Source organism: Triticum urartu, chromosome 3A (genome assembly GCF_056163025.1).
Source record: "Triticum urartu cultivar PI428250 chromosome 3A, HENAU_Tu73, whole genome shotgun sequence".
NCBI classification, from domain to species: domain Eukaryota; kingdom Viridiplantae; phylum Streptophyta; class Magnoliopsida; order Poales; family Poaceae; genus Triticum; species Triticum urartu.
The window spans coordinates 197,614,227-197,630,864 of record NC_141875.1 but is presented as its reverse complement, the minus strand read 5'-3'; the positions used below and the strand labels follow the sequence as shown (position 1 = coordinate 197,630,864).

The following is a 16,638-nucleotide window of genomic DNA, read 5'->3' as shown; positions in this document are numbered from 1 at the left end:
TAGGTATGACACCTAGATCGGATATGAACTCCTTCATCTAGACCCCTTCATTTGCTGCTTCCGAAGCAGCTATGTTCTCCGCTTCACACGTAGATCCCACCACGACGCTTTGTTTAGAACTGCACCAACTGACAGCTCCACCGTTTAATATAAACACGTATACGGTTTGCGATTTAGAATCGTCTGGATCAGTGTCAAAGCTTGCATCGACATAACCATTTACGACAAGCTCTTTGTCACCTCCATAAACGAGAAACATATCCTTAGTCCTTTTCAGGTATTTCAGGATGTTCTTGACCGCTGTCCAGTGATCCACTCCTGGATTACTTTGGTACCTCCCTGCTAAACTAGTAGCAAGGCACACATCAGGTCTGGTACACAACATTGCATACATGATAGAGCCTATGGCTAAAGCATGGGGAACACTTTTCATTTTCTCTCTATCTTCTGCAGTGGTCGGGCATTGAGTCTGACTCAACTTCACACCTTGTAACACAGGCAAGAACCCTTTCTTTGCTTGATCCATTTTGAACTTTTTCAAAATTTTGTCAAGGTGTGTACTTTGTGAAAGTCCAATTAAGCGTCTTGATCTATCTCTATAGATCTTGATGCCCAATATGAAAGCATCTTCACCGAGGTCTTTCATTGAAAAACTCTTATTCAAGTATCCTTTTATGCTATCCAGAAATTCTATATCATTTCCAATCAACAATATGTCATCCACATATAATATTAGAAATGCTACAGAGCTCCCACTCACTTTCTTGTAAATACAGGCTTCTCCAAAAGTCTGTATAAAACCATGCATATGATTTGATCACACTATCAAAACGTTTATTTCAACTCCGAGAGGCTTGCACCAGTCCATAAATGCATCGCTGGAGCTTGCACACTTTGTTAGTACCCTTTGGATCGATAAAACCTTCAGGTTGCATCATATACAACTCTTCTTCCAGAAATCCATTCAGGAATGCAGTCTTTACATCCATTTGCCAAATTTCATAATCATAAAATGCGGCAATTGCTAACATGATTCTGACAGACTTAAGCATCGCTATGGGTGAGAAGGTCTCATCATAGTCAACTCCTTGAACTTGTCGAAAACCTTTTGCAACAAGTCGAGCTTTGTAGACAGTAACGTTACCGTCAGCGTCAGTCTTCTTCTTGAAGATCCATTTATTCTCGATGGCTTTCCGATCATTGGGCAATTCAACCAAAGTCCAGACTTTGTTCTCACACATGGATCCCATCTCAGATTTCATGGCTTCAAGCCATTTTGCGGAATCTGGGCTCATCATTGCTTCCTCATAGTCCGTAGGCTCGTCATGGTCAAGTAACATGACCTCCAGAACAGGATTACCGTACCACTCTGGTGCGGATCTTACTCTGGTTGACCTATGATGTTCAGTAGTAACTTGATCTGAAGTTTCATGATCATCATCATTAGCTTCCTCACTAATTGGTGTAGGTGTCACATGAACCAGTTTCTGTGATGAACTACTCTCCAATAAGGGAGCAGGTACAGTTACCTCATCAAGTTCTACTTTCCTCCCACTCACTTCTTTCAAGAGAAACTCCTTCTCTAGAAAGGATCCATTCTTAGCAATGAATGTCTTGCCTTCGGATCTGTGATAGAAGGTGTACCCAACAGTTTCCTTTGGGTATCCTATGAAGACACATTTCTCCGATTTGGGTTTGAGCTTATCAGGTTGAAGCTTTTTCACATAAGCATCGCAACCCCAAACTTTAAGAAACGACAACTTTAGTTTCTTGCCAAACCACAGTTCATAAGGTGTCGTCTCAACGGATTTTGATGGTGCCCTATTTAACGTGAATGCAGCCTTCTAAAGCATAACCCCAAAACGATAGCGGTAAATCAGTAAGAGACATCATAGATCGCACCATATCTAGTAAAGTACGATTACGATGTTCGGACACACCATTACGCTGTGGTGTTCCGGGTGGCGTGAGTTGCGAAACTATTCCACATTGTTTCAAATGTAGACCAAACTCGTAACTCGAATATTCTCCTTCACGATCAGATCGTAGAAACTTTATTTTCTTGTTACAATGATTTTCCACTTCACTCTAAAATTCTTTGAACTTTTCAAATGTTTCAGACTTATGTTTCATCAAGTAGATATACCCATATCTGCTCAAATCATGTGTGAAGGTCAGAAAATAACGATACCCGCCGTGAGCCTCAACACTCATCGGACCGCATACATCAGTATGTATTATCTCCAATAAGTCAGTTGCTCGCTCCATTAATTGTTCCGGAGAACGGAGTCTTAGTCATCTTGCCCATGAGGCATGGTTCGCAAACATCAAGTGAATCATAATCAAGTGATTGCAAAAGCCCATCAGTATGGAGTTTCTTCATGCGCTTTACACCAATATGACCTAAACGGCAGTGCCACAAATAAGTTGCACTATCATCATTAACTTTGCATCTTTTGGCTTCAATATTATAAATATGTGTATCACTACGATCGAGATTCGATAAACCATTGACCTTGGGTGTATGACCACAGAAGGTTTTATTCATGTAAACAGAATAACAATTATTCTTTAACTTAAATGAATAACCGTATTGCAATAAACATGATCCAATCATATTATGCTCAACGCAAACACCAAATAACATTTATTTTAGGTTCAACACTGATCCCGAAGGTAAAGGGAGTGTGCGATGGTGATCTTATCAACCTTCGAATTACTTCCAACACACATCATCACCTCGCCCTTGACTAGTCTTTGTTTATTTTGCAACTCCCGTTTCGAGTTACTACCTTTAGCAACTAAACCAGTATCAAATACCGAGGGGTTTGCTATAAACACTAGTAAAGTACACATCAATAACATGTATATCAAATATACCTTTGTTCACTTTGCCATCCTTCTTATCCACCAAGTATCTAGGGCAGTTCCACTACCAGTGACCATTTCCTTTGCAGTAGAAGCACTCAGTTTCAGGCTTGGGTCTAGCTTTGGGCTTCTTCATGGGAGTGGCAACTTGCTAGCCATTATTCTTGAAGTTCCCTTTCTTTCCCTTGCCCTTTTACTTGAAACTAGTGGTCTTGTCAACCATCAACACTTGATGCTTTTCTTGATTTCTACCTTCGTCGATGTCAGCATCATGAAGAGCTTGGGAATTGTTTCCGTTATCCCTTGCATATTATAGTTCATCACGAAGTTCTAATAACTTGGTGATAGTGACTAGAGAACTCTGTCAATCACTATCTTATCTGGAAGATTAACTCCCATTGATTCAAGTGATTGTGGTACTCAGACAATCTGAGCACATGCTCACTGGTTGAGCTATTCTCCTCCATGTTGTAGGCAAAGTACTTGTCAGAGGTCTCATACCTCTCGACTTGGGCATGAGTCTAAAATACCAATTTCAGCTCTTGGAACATCTTATATGCTCCGTGGCATTCAAAACGTTTTTGGCGCGTCCCGGTTCTAAGCCGTCAAGCATGGTGCACTAAACTACCAAGTAGTCATCGTATCGAGCTTTGTCAAATGTTCATAACGTCTGTATCTGCTCCTGCAATAGGTCCGTCACCTAGCGGTGCATCAAGGACATAATACTTCTGTGCAACAATGAGGATAACCCTCAGACTACGGAGCTAGTCCGTATCATTGCTACTAACATCTTTCAACTTAGCTTTCTCAAGGAACGCGTTAAAATTCAACGGAACAACAACACGGGCCATCTATCTACAATAACATAGACAAGCAAAATACTATCAGGTGCTAAGTTCATGATAAATTAAAGTTCAATTTAATCATATTACTAAAGAACTCCCACTTAGATAGACATCCCTCTAATCATCTAAGTGATCACGTGATCCATATCAACTAAACCATGTCCGATCATCACGTGAGATGGAGTAGTTTTCAATGGTGAACATCACTATGTTGATCATATCTACTATATGATTCACGCTCGACCTTTCGGTCTCAGTGTTCCGAGGCCATATCTGCTTATGCTAGGCTCGTCAAGTTTAACCTGAGTATTCTGCGTGTGCAAAACTGTCTTACACCCGTTGTAGATGAACGTTGAGCTTATCACACACAATCATCACGTGGTGTCTCGGCATGACAAACTTTGGCAACAGTGGATACTCAGGGAGAACATTTTTACCTTGAAATTTAGTGAGAGATCATCTTATAATGCTACCGTCAAACAAAGCAGAATAAGATGCATAAAGGATAAACATCACATGCAATCAATATAAGTGATATGATATGGCCATCATCATCTTGTGCCTTTGATCTCCATCTCCAAAGAACCGTCATGATCACCATCGTCACCGGCACGACACCTTGATCTCCATCGTAGCATCGTTGTCTTCTCGCCAACTATTGCTTCTACGACTATCGCTATCGCTTAGTGATAAAGTAAAGCAATTACATGGCGATTGCATTGCATACAATAAAGCGACAACCATATGGCTCCTGCCAGTTGCCGATAACTTCGTTGCAAAACATGATCATATCATACAATAAAATATAGCATCATGCCTTGACCATATCACATCACAACATGCACTGCAAAAACAAGTTAGACGTCCTCTACTTTGTTGTTGCATGTTTCACGTGGCTGCTACGGGCTGAGCAAGAACCATTCTTACCTATGCATCAAAACCACAACGATAGTTCGTCAAGTTAGTGATATTTTAACCTTCTCAAGGACCAGGCGTAGCCACACTCGGGTCAACTAAAGTTGGAGAAACTGACACCCGCCAGCCACCTATGTGCAAAGCACGTCGGTAGAACCAGTCTCGCGTAAGCGTACGCGTAATGTCGGTCCGGGCCGCTTCATCCAACAATACCGCCGAACCAAAGTATGACATGCTGGTAAGCAGTATGACTTGTATCGCCCACAACTCACTTGTGTTCTACTCGTGCATATAACATCTACGCATAAACCTGTCTCGGATGCCACTGTTGGGGAACGCAGTAATTTCAAAAAAATTCCTACGCACACACAAGATCATGGTGATGCATAGCAACGAGAGGGGAGAGTGTCGTCCACGTATCCTCGTAGACCGAAATTGGAAGCGTTATGACAACGCGCTTGATGTAGTCGTACGTCTTCATGATCGACCGATCCTCAGTACCGAACGTACGGCACCTCCGCGATCTGCACACGTTCAGCTCGGTGATGTCCCGCAAACTCACGATCTAGTAGAGCTTCGAGGGAGAGCTTCGTCAGCACGGCGGTGTGATGACGGTGTTGATGAAGCTATCGACGTAGGGCTTCGCCTAAGCACCGCTACGATATGACCGAGGTGGATTATGGTGGAGGAGGGCACCAAACACGGCTAAAAGATCAATGATCAACTTGTGTGTCTATGGGGTGCCCCCTGGCCACGTATATAAAGGAGTGGAAGAGGGGGGAGGGCCGTCCCTCCTATGGCGCGCCCTGGGGAGTCCTACTCCCACCGGGAGTAGGATCCCCCCTTCCATGTAGTAGGAGTAGGAGAGAAGGAAAGGGAAAAAGAGAAGAGAAGGAAGAAGGGGGCGCCGCCCCGCCCCTAGTCAAATTCGGACTAGGCCTTGGTGGGGCGTGCAGCCTCCTCTCTCTCTCTTTCCCCTAAAGCCCAATAAGGCCCATATACTCCTCGATGAATCCCCGTAACTCTCGGTACTCTGAAAAATACCCGAATCACTCGGAACCTTTCCGATGTCCGAATATAGTCGTCCAATATATCGATCTTTACGTCTCAACCATTTAGAGACTCCTTGTCATGTCCCCGATCTCATCCGGGACTCCGAACTACCTTCGGTACATCAAAACACATAAACTCATATTACCGATCGTCACCGAACGTTAAGCGTGCGGACCCTACGGGTTCGAGAACTATGTAGACATGACCGAGACTCATCTCCGATCAATAATCAATAGCGGAACCTAGATGCTCATATTGGCTCCTACATATTCTACGAAGATCTTTATCGGTCAAACCGCATAACAACATACGTCGTTCCCTTTGTCATCGGTATGTTACTTTCCCGAGATTCGATCGTTGGTATCTCAATACCTAGTTCAATCTCGTTACCGGCAAGTCTACTCGTTCCGTAATACATCATCCCGCAACTAACTCATTAGTTGCATTGCTTGCAAGGCTTAAAGTGATGTGCATTACCGAGAGGGCCCACCAATACCTCTCCGATAATCGGAGTGACAAATCCTAATCTTGATCTATGCCAACTCAACAAGTACCATCGGAGACACCTGTAGAGCACATTTATAATCACCCAGTTACATTGTGACGTTTGGTAACACACAAAGTGTTCCTCCGGTATTCGGGAGTTGCATAATCTCATAGTCATAGGAACATGTATAAGTCATGAAGGAAGCAATAGAAACAAACTAAACGATCATCGTGCTAAGCTAACGGATGGGTCGAGTCAATCACATCATTCTCTAATGATGTGATCCCGTTAATCAAATGACAACTCATGTCTATGGTTAGGAAACATAACCATCATTGATTCAACAAGCTAGTCAAGTAGAGGCATACTAGTGACAATCTGTTTGTCTATGTATTCACACGTGTATTAAGTTTTCGGTTAATACAATTCTAGCATGAATAATAAACATCTATCATGATATAAGGAAATATAAATAACAACTTTATTATTGCCTCTAGGGCATATTTCCTTCACCACCTTCATAGGATCCTCCACCTCCGCCATCTCTGGGAGCTTTTCGTACAGATCCATGCGATGACGGAAGAGAAAAGAGCGGGAATTTGGGGGATGGCAGTGTGATCGGAGCGGAGAGGGTGGAGAAAGGGGGTGGCGTGGAAACATTGCGGACCGCTCCAAATGTGCGGGCTCCGCCTCGGTTTTGGGTGTGTCGGGGGTGTTAGAGTCCTATGTGGTGGATGCCCGGACTCCCGCAATGTCCCTCTGGTTTTCTTTTAGTTGGCGGGAAAACAAACATGTGGACTTGTCCATGCACAAGTACATGCCCTTGTTGGATGGTCTGCAGCATCTGGACAGCTGAACCAGATGCTTGCGGAGGTTTTGAGGGTCCGCGTTGGAGTTGCCCTTATGACACTACCCATGAGGTGAATGCCAGGATGAATGCTCTAAATCCTTCACATGTATGTAGATGTTTTGGTTCTGTGTCTACTCACATAGATACATACTACATGCACAACTTTTCTAATGCTATCTTCCTCCCTGTTTTTTATCACAATGAATTTTCTAAGCAAGATTAGTCCAAGGAATCGCCGCTAGACGACATGTGCCTATGTCAGCCGTCCAGGGCCTCATCGTGGATTGCAAGGAGAAAACTCTCGCGACTAGGAGGTATAACATAGCTGTAGGAGTAGGACTATATTGACATTGTCAACATCTCTGCCACACTAACGGATCATCGAGAGTATGATCGTGTTACCTGCATCTGGATAGTGATCTTGGTTGGATAGTGATCTTGACATGTGCGTGCGCGGGATTAAGAGAGAATCACAAGAAGATATGTTTTGTTGCTAACTGTGGCGTGTCTATGCTGAGATTGAGATTGTTGCTGCTTATGGTGTGTGCATCTGCATGTGAGCTAATTCTATAGGAGAGGAGAAAAATATTAGTGAGATTGAGATTGTTGTTGCTTTGTAGTGTGTGCATCTACATGTGTGCTAATTCTATAGGAGGGGAGAAGAATATTAGTGGAGAAGAACAGACTCGGCGAGAGCAATGCATACTTCTTTATATGCTGTTGTTGGTGCTTTTTTCCAGCAATCGATAGAAGCGTTGCCTTTTATTACCAAGGGGATAATATCTACAAAAGTGACATATTTATGGGACATCTTGGAACCCGATGGATATCACATTGCATGCAAATTATTCATGCATAAAGCTACCTCTTATTTTGAGAGAATCACACAAAAAATATTCATGAAGGAGAAATTGAGAGGGATATGTTAGGTGTGTTGGCAGAGTTTAGGGCTTCACTATTTGTAGGGTCAATTATTCAGTCTTTTTGCATGCACCATTTTTTGTTTTATTCTAATTTGTATAAGGACGCTGCTACCTCGCGAGCCATCGGATCTAGCAGATAAGCGGCCGGGTGCTATCTTCTATAGTTGCAACACATGTTGTGTTGCAGGAAATTTCTACAACAAGTGTCATGTTGTAGAAAATTTTACAACATAGGTCAAGTTGCAGATTTTATTTTTGCAACATAGGTCTTGTTACAATTTTTTTTCCAACATGAGTCTTGTTGCAATTTTTTTTTGCAACAGGGGTGCAGGGCAATGGCGACCGGAGTCGGCCGTGGAGGCTGCATGGTAGCAGGGGCGCCCCTGGGTGAGCCGATCCAGCGATGGCATCTCATCGGTGGTAGTACCTAGCCAAATTCGGCGACGGAGTGTTCCCGGGTGGTTGTGCTTGGCCAGATCCGGCAATAGTGTGGCAGCCATCGGTCGCATCCGGCGACGAGGAGTGCAGACGCGCCAATCCAGTAGCGGGGCGTCGCCGCCAGTCCAGTGACAAGTCTGGGGCGGGCGACCTTGTGTCTAGTCTGCAACAATCTCCTTGTTGCGATCAAAGGAATTGCAACCGGAGCCAAGTTGCAAACCTGAAATATGGGTTAGTTGTTGTTTCTGAGGCAACTGATTAGACGAGATCCGGCGACTATGAAGACGGTGGACGTGCCCAGAAAGATCAGTCGGCTGACTACAAACATTTCTCTTTGTACAATGTCTATTTTTGGGTGAAAATTTGTGCTATGTCTTTGAACCATCCGGACGATGATTATGCATTGTAATTTCTAGTCTTTTGTAATAATATGAACTTAATTTTTTTACTTCATCGTGAATCAGTCATTGCCCTATAATTTTTTATGCCCGCATTACAACACAGGGCAACTATTATATTACCTAGTAAAAGGGAAAAAAGACAGGTGCAAATAGTAATAGAAAATAAAGACCTTCTTAGCCGGCGAACGTTCACTAAGAGTGATGGCATTTATGAACGCTTTAGATGGCAAGTTTTGTATGGGTTGGCAGCTTTCTCATAAACGCATGGCAGTTTTTTGAAAAGCTCATGACAATTTCTTCAGAGTATATTTTTCTTCTAGAAAAATGCCATCGTCGAGAAAAGAGCATTTTTCTTCTTCTAAAAACTGTAAGTAAAGAGCGTTCGCTTGCTTGCCTCAAAAAAAAAACCGAGAGAGCGTTCGCTTGCCATCCTCCTCCCAGCTGACATTCGCCGGATAATACTATTACCGAGAATAAAAAAAAGAGAGAGGAAGACTCCGTCGATCTCCGGTGCTCCTCAGTCCACAACCGCCGCCGCCGCCGCCGCCGCCACCAGACCAATGGCGTCGCCTCGCCACCGCTCCTTCCCGCTCCGCCTCCTCATCCTCTTCCCCGTCTCACTATGTATCCTCCTCCTCCTCCGCCGCTCCTCCTACGCCGCACCTCCGCTCATACCCGCGCGCCCGGCTCCGGATCCTCACCGGTTCTCCCTCCTCATCAAACTCCTGGCCTACGATCGCCCCGCCCCTCTGCTCCGCTGCCTCCGTTCCCTCGCGGCTGCCGACTACGATGGCGACCGCGTCGCACTGCACGTCCTCCTCGACCACCTCCCGCCCAACTCGTCCGCCCCACTCCTTGCAGCGTCCCACGAGATCCTCACCGCCGTCGACGCCTTCCCCTGGCCGCACGGGGAGAAGCGCATCCACTACCGAGCGGCTAATGTGGGGCTCCAGGCGCAGTGGATCGAGGCGTGGTGGCCTGGCTCGGACGACGAGTTTGCCTTCGTCGTTGAGGACGACCTCGAGGTCTCACCGCTCTACTACAGGTTCCTAAAGCGGGTGGTCATGAGGTACTACTACGACAGGGAGAACTACAGTCCCTACGTCTTCGGCGCGTCACTGCAGCGCCCCCGGTTTGTCGCAGGTGAGAGCTTAGTAAGCAATGTGAACGCTTGCTGATTTTCTGGCTTAGTTAGGAACCATAAATCTTTGAATGCATGTTGTGTTGCGCGAATGTGTATGCATAGACCATGTTGTGACCTTGTGCGTATGTGTACCACTCTTCCTTTGATCTTTGCTCCATAGTTAGGACCTTAGGATTGGTTAGATTAGAAGACTGCTTGTTGGGAGATTGGAAATATTTTGCATTGTCATGATATTTTTTGGTGTGTGGATGTGTTATCATCATACATGGCGATCTGGAGCCCCTGAGATCAAATTGGGTTCAGGGTATTCTGAAGTTAATTACCATTTTGGATTGTGTGATGCTAAATTTGTGAAACTAAACTGGTTATTGCTTTGTAGAGTTTATAAATAGAATAATAAAGTCTGAAAAAAAACTTAAACTCATACTGCTCGTCGGAATCGAACCCTGACCTTCTAATCCCTGAAATGGGCACCCTATAATTACATATCCTAATTCAATCCTCACCCTAAATATTTTGGCACACCGAGCAGCCCGACCACGGCGCACATCCCTATTTTGTGCTTGAGATCGAGCAACATCGGCTGTAGCCCATACCAAATCAGAGATTGATAGGATTGACAGCCCGAGGCAGAGTGGACGAGCAAGGTTGGAGTGAATCCGATCTGGCGTGATGCTCTGGAAGAGGCAGAGGATCATTCTGATGCGCCGGACGACCTGCTTGCCGTCGATGCCTTCGGTTCCGAATAAGGTGCGCCCGGGAAGCGATGACGAGAAGGCACACACAGAGCCGTTCTTTGTGTCCGGCGCGGTGTGGCACCGGAGGTGGCGAAAACGACGCCACACCTCTGAGGAGGGTCGTAGGCAACATCGCCGGGTTGATGACGGCGGCATTCCTGAGTCCTGATGGCCTGCGGCTTCGGCGGCAAGTGCCTCGACCCCAGCGAGGACATCTCCCGTTCGATTCTCGTGTTGCAGGCTTGCTGCCTCACGTTCGAATTTTCTCTTTATACGGACTTGTGGCTGGAATCAAACCAATCTCTTATGTAGTTTTGTGATGTCAATGTGGCATCGCTCGTTCATTTTTCACGTTCCTTGCCGAAGTGGGCGGGGTTGATGCTGCACATGTCTGGGCCTGTAGTGGTGCATGTGGCTGGCCCTCGGCATGGAGACCGCGCTGACCCAAAGCATGGCACATGTCGACCAGTACCATGCCACTGTCATCGAGACGCGCAAGCTCCAGCTCACGGCCGGCAATGGCAAGTATGAGTGCGACACGGTCGCGACACACAACGACGTGCTCTCCTGGTTGGCTGGTTCATGTGGTAGGGATCATGAAGATGTGTTCTGCCTGCCATTGCACTGTTGCGTGCTCCATCAGGGAGCTATGCCGGCCTGCGCCGCATGCCACTGGCCATAACCGTTCCCAGAGCTGCACTTACATCAACGTCCCCAGGAGAGCAGAGCTGTTCTTGAAGAAGCAGCGACCTTTCATTGCACTCTGTGTTCGATTTAGAGAGGGAGGGAGGGAGTAATCTCAGTGGGAGTTGTCTTTTCCCTGGTGCACCAAACTAATGCAAACTCAACTACTACAAGGCCGGGATTGATCGGGATCGGTAAGTATAGGGTGCGGATTTCAGCAATTAGTTCAAGGTTTTTTTCAGACTTTACTCGTTTAAATACCAACTCATGTAGATAGGGTAAACTGTATCTTCTGCTGTCAGCTAGTGTGTTAGCTAGAAAAATTGGTGCTTTGCAACTTATCAGTTTCTTTATTAATCACTCCACAAGCTTGCCTTCAGCCATGGATTCAGATTTATCTTGATGAGTTTGAGCTAATAAACTCTAATCTGTCCGCTAAAAGATAAAATGCCTTCTAATTGGCCTGGAGTGTATAAGAGCTTTTGGGATTACTTGAACCCCATGTCTATGGTTTTCATTCTTTTCAGGTCTTGTCAACCTTGCTTGCTGTTGACATTTTCGGTTCTTAATTTCCCAGCAAGAAAATGCTAGGCTGAACTTATTCTGGGGTTGTTATTTCAGTTGTTTTGGGTGACTATAGCTGGGTCTAATACAGATCTGTATTAGAGGGTGTGCAACCTGTGCATCTGCCCAGGACTCCCAAATATAACTAGGTCTGCCAATTACTTGTGCTAAGTGCCAGTACTAGTTAATACTGGTAATTCTCCCAAGGAAGTTAGTGATGATAGTAATAGTTGTGTAGGTAATATTAGTACCCAACAACGAACCTGTCTAGCCATTACTTCTTCACTTGAATTTTCCATCGCTTTTCATTTGGTAACAATACCCAAGCAATCAAATAATGTCTCATGTAACTGCTACAATTATTATTTTCATGTGAAACAAACTCACATCTGATAGTGTTTAATGTATAAACTTTAAATCCTTACCCTGAATTGTTTCTAATTTCGTTTGAAGTTAATAAACTTGGCTATTGTGGCTGCTTAGTTGAAATAACATTCGGTAGGCAATACTAAAGAAGAGTAAATTGGGTTACGTAAATGTTGCTATTGCAGAAGTGCAGGGGTTGATTGGTTTTTTCGAGGGCTGTATCGAAACTGCTTTGTGTAATGTAAAACTAAATAGCAAAACAAAATGCCCAGAATATATATACATTCACATACAACTTTGTGAATTGGGCATCAACGCTATTGAAAATGGTAGTTTGGAGAAGGTTGTTGACTAATATATAGTTGAAGATCTTGTTCTTAGATAGAGTAGAAATGTGTCATATTTAACTTAGTCCGTTGAGTATTCCGATTGGTTACACCAGTAGTTCTGATCAGTAATGTTTGCATGGTCTCTCTCCATTAGTGAAGTTGGACGATATGTGCTATAACAGTGCAATGCTGTGTTATGTGGGCATAATATTTTTTATGTAAAATAGAAAGTATTTAGACTTTGAGGTGAACTTACGGTAGTTATTATTTGCTGTGTTTTTTATCATTCATGTCTTCTGTAATCAAATTGCTATGTCTCTGAAAGAAACTGCCACTAACTGAAATTTATGGAAGCTAGTTGGCTTTATTGGATGAGGAGGGTTTGTTTGATGTTCAGTTCAAACTAGTATTATTAATGACTCTTGGCGTGTTTTTTTAATGATAACTAGATGATACCCCGCACGTTGTTGCGAGAATGTTTTGCAATATGTTCAGTTAGAATTGGTTGTATGGAACATGAATATTTGGAGTAATAATATGAGAACTAAAGCTGAAAATAAATATGATTTGTGGTGTTTGATTATTGTATAATGTAAATATCATAATAAAATGTAAATTCTCATGCATGTTTGCATGTTGAGGTGGCTTTTTATTATGCATGATTGCATGTTGTGGTGGACCTTTCTCCATACATGTTGAATGATGAGGTGGCATACTTGCATGTTGAGAGAAATAGGCTAGTGGGGGCTAGCTATTTAGATATAGAAGATTGCTTTTAACAATACTAAGAAATGTGTTATTAGACTATCTATTCTGTAGTGTCATGCAGATGCATTTTCATTAAATTAACCTTCATCCTTTGAACCAAAAGGTTTCTAATCGAACCATATGTTTGATCTAAGGGCTATATTTAAACGGTGTTATGGCTTAATTTGGATTAGGCATCATGAGTTGATTTTAGAGTAAGGGAGATTTAAAGCAAAGCCTAACCCAAATCCCCTTGCACAAACAGGGAGAGATGTTACTCTCATACTTAGAACATACACACTGGTTAACTTGTTATTACACTAAAGTGCTGGCAATGGTTCTGTTATTAACTAGTTGACCTTGAATTAAATAGGTAAACATGGAAACAAGATACAGCTGGACAGTGAAACTAGACTATTCTTGTACCAGATGGTTGGTACATGGGGCCAACTTCTCTTTCCCAAACCATGGAAAGAATTTCGATTATGGTATGATGAACAGAAAGCCAAAGGAATCAAACCTATTCTTCAAGGCATGGTAAACCTTTTTCTTAATTAATTTTTCAGTGTGCTTCCTCAGTTTATGTGTTATGTAGCCTTGTGTATTATATATGCTAGATTATTTTCTTTAGATTATTTTTATCTCTTATGTGCTGTTGGTTTAGTTAGCTTTATAGTAACTGGTGTTCCACTCTTATCCTCTGCAGAAAACTACAGGATGGTACAGAAAGATGGGCGAGAGAATATGGACTCCTTGGTTCATTAAATTTATCCACTCACGTGGATACTTCAACATCTACACAAACTTCTTGAAGGAAAGGGCCCTCAGCATCTCTCATAGGGATGCAGGTGTGAACTATGGAAGAAGTGTTGGACCAGATTCTACATTGTTAGATGGGAATAATCTCGATTTCAACGTATGGCAATTGCAGCCTCTAAAGAAGCTAAAATGGTATGATTTCTGCTTTGCTGAAATTCTTCCAGGAAGGTTTGTTAGGAAATTTAGTGAACTTGGTTCTGTGCTCAAGTCCGTGCAATTAGGAAACAATGTTGTACTCATAAGTTTGTATTCAGTGGAACAGAGGATTGTGAGGAACCTTATTTGCCATCTTGAGAAGACGGGCATGGAAAATTACATCTTCCTTGGTGACAATTCAGAGTTTCTGGATGACCTTGCTCATAGAGGACATGCCGTCATTGATGCTATTGAGTTGCTGCAGGGGATCAAAATGAGTGGTTATATGAATTCTGATGGTTTTGTTAAGGAAATACTAGCTAAAGCTTACGTGATACAACATTGCTTGAACCTGGGTTACAACCTATGGGTACTAAATGGTAATATGATTTCACTTGGCAGTAAGTTGGTTGAGCCATCAAATCAATCAGTTGACATTTTTACTGCAGACCCTGTGGATTTGATATTTATAAGAAGCTCACAAGGCTCTAAAAAAACATGGAATGAGCATATTATATCGAGAGTAGCAGATGGTGGATTTGCTTCTGTGAAACATGTGAGTTTTGTTCATATACTTACCAGAGTGTTGGAAAACAATGGTGGTGGTGTGAGGCTGGGGAAACTGAATGAGGAGATAATGACTATGGAATTAGGGCCTAACATGTCGAATAGATCACTGTCGGAGGGTCAGAGTAAAATGCTTTTCTGGTCTGACAGTGTGCCTTCAGATTCGGTACAAAGGCAACTCGGAAATGTGAATTTGTGGTTAATTGACTCAGATTCATCTTGTAGTGCTGTTGTTTGTAACCAAAAGCAGAAGTAGCCTCTGTTATCTTACGCATGTTCTTTTTACATTGATCTCCATTAACGGATCCTAAGGTAATATCGAGTATTTGAAACTTGGCCCTGCTCCGGCACTTACCCAAGAATATGTTAGCAGCCTGCAATTACTTTAGATGTTGATAACTGCTGGTCTTCGGAGCCAATGTTCTGTATTTAATGGGGTCTTGAGGTGTTGATCGTTCTGATTGTTTGGTGAGGTTGAAGTATTCAGTTAGCTATGCTAGTCCCCATTCACTGGTACAATTTTTGAGAATCTTCCAGAAGTCTGCAATTACATTTGATGTTGATAACTGCTGGTCTTTGGAGCCAATATTCTGTACTTGGGTTCTTAAGGTGTTGATTGTTCTGATTGTTTGGTGAGGTTGAAGTATTCAGTTAGCTATGTCAGTCCTCATTCACTGGTACAGTTTTTGAGATGAACGTTTCCTGGTGTGCTCGGTGTGAATAGCAGCGTCTCCCCGCAGCCTCAGACATTGGAGACTGAACTTGGTATGATTCTCTTATATCAAACTCTCTATTCCAATTCTGTAGCAACAATGCTTGTCTGCATGGCAAGTTATTTAGTTGTGGGCAGCTGCAATGAGAAATACTATCAGAGATTTGCCTATGCTTGTTTTATCGTTTGTTCAGTATGATTAGTTTTCCTTCAGTCTTACAAACTTGTGGTGCATTGGTTGTTGCTTGTGTTTTTATAGACATGTCCGGTGTTTCTGACCACTTGCAACTGAGGCTAGAGGCGACGCCAAGCTTGGAGGCAGCGAAACTTACGCTCGCAGTGTGTATGGAGAAAGCCTCAAAGATGTTAGAGGCAGACTTAGAAGCCGAAAATCACAACACTGCGGATGCTTTGAATAGATAGATGTAGAAAGAGTAGCTGAAGACAAACTGGTAGATGCTGTTTGTGGTGCGGATGCATTGATGCAATATCAACATAGTACACATTTTACTGTGAGATACGCTGAGCATGCATTGTCGATCTGAAGAGATTTCCAACCACAGTTGAAGATTCCTAGTAGTTTAATGTTCTTCCACTTGAATGAGGCAGGATTACCTGTCATTGGATCTCTATAAGCACAAACTGTAGACCATTTTTTTAGGGAAAAACTGAAAAAAAAAGGTTACTTACGCTGAACTTTCCAAAACCATTTAAACAACCGGCGAAGACCTTTAAAGCGTTTTTCGAGGATATGAAAACATTGAAGACCATTAGTTGATGGACACCTCAACACCGCACTCAGATGGCAACCTTCATTGGTACAGCGAGGTGCTATACAAACTGTTTTTAACCCTTTTCATGATGGCATTTCAAACCGTCGTTAAGTGAGTGTGAGCGATAGGGGGGTTTTTCTCACACGACCCAAAAACCGCCGGGGATAGAAAGCCAAGATGCATATACAGTACTACTCGTTTGTGCTCGCATTGCCATCGCAGTCGGTATTCTGTGATGCTACGTTTACGATGCGCGGTCCATCACAAACGATTCACTATTA

The 16,638-nt window shown here is 43.3% G+C and overlaps 1 protein-coding gene across 1 annotated transcript; it reads left to right on the top strand.

The window, feature by feature from the left end:
* Nucleotides 1–9,203: 9,203 nt before the first annotated feature.
* Nucleotides 9,204–16,179, top strand: LOC125543524 (transferring glycosyl group transferase). The gene is made up of 4 exons (XM_048706894.2): nt 9,204–9,923; nt 13,725–13,888; nt 14,058–15,637; nt 15,844–16,179. The coding sequence occupies exons 1-3, from the start codon at nt 9,341–9,343 to the stop codon at nt 15,126–15,128; spliced, it is 1,818 nt and encodes a 605-aa protein (XP_048562851.2). The 5' UTR covers nt 9,204–9,340; the 3' UTR covers nt 15,129–15,637; nt 15,844–16,179.
* The last annotated feature ends 459 nt before the right edge of the window (nt 16,180–16,638 follow it).

Bases quoted from the DNA above. Each gene is read 5' to 3' on its own strand.
- LOC125543524 (XM_048706894.2), top strand. From the start codon at position 9,341: ATGGCGTCGCCTCGCCACCGCTCCTTCCCGCTCCGCCTCCTCATCCTC. The intron at 9,924-13,724 runs GTGAGAGCTTAG...TGAATTAAATAG, and splicing joins GCGCCCCCGGTTTGTCGCAG to GTAAACATGGAAACAAGATA. The intron at 13,889-14,057 runs GTAAACCTTTTT...TATCCTCTGCAG, and splicing joins AACCTATTCTTCAAGGCATG to AAAACTACAGGATGGTACAG.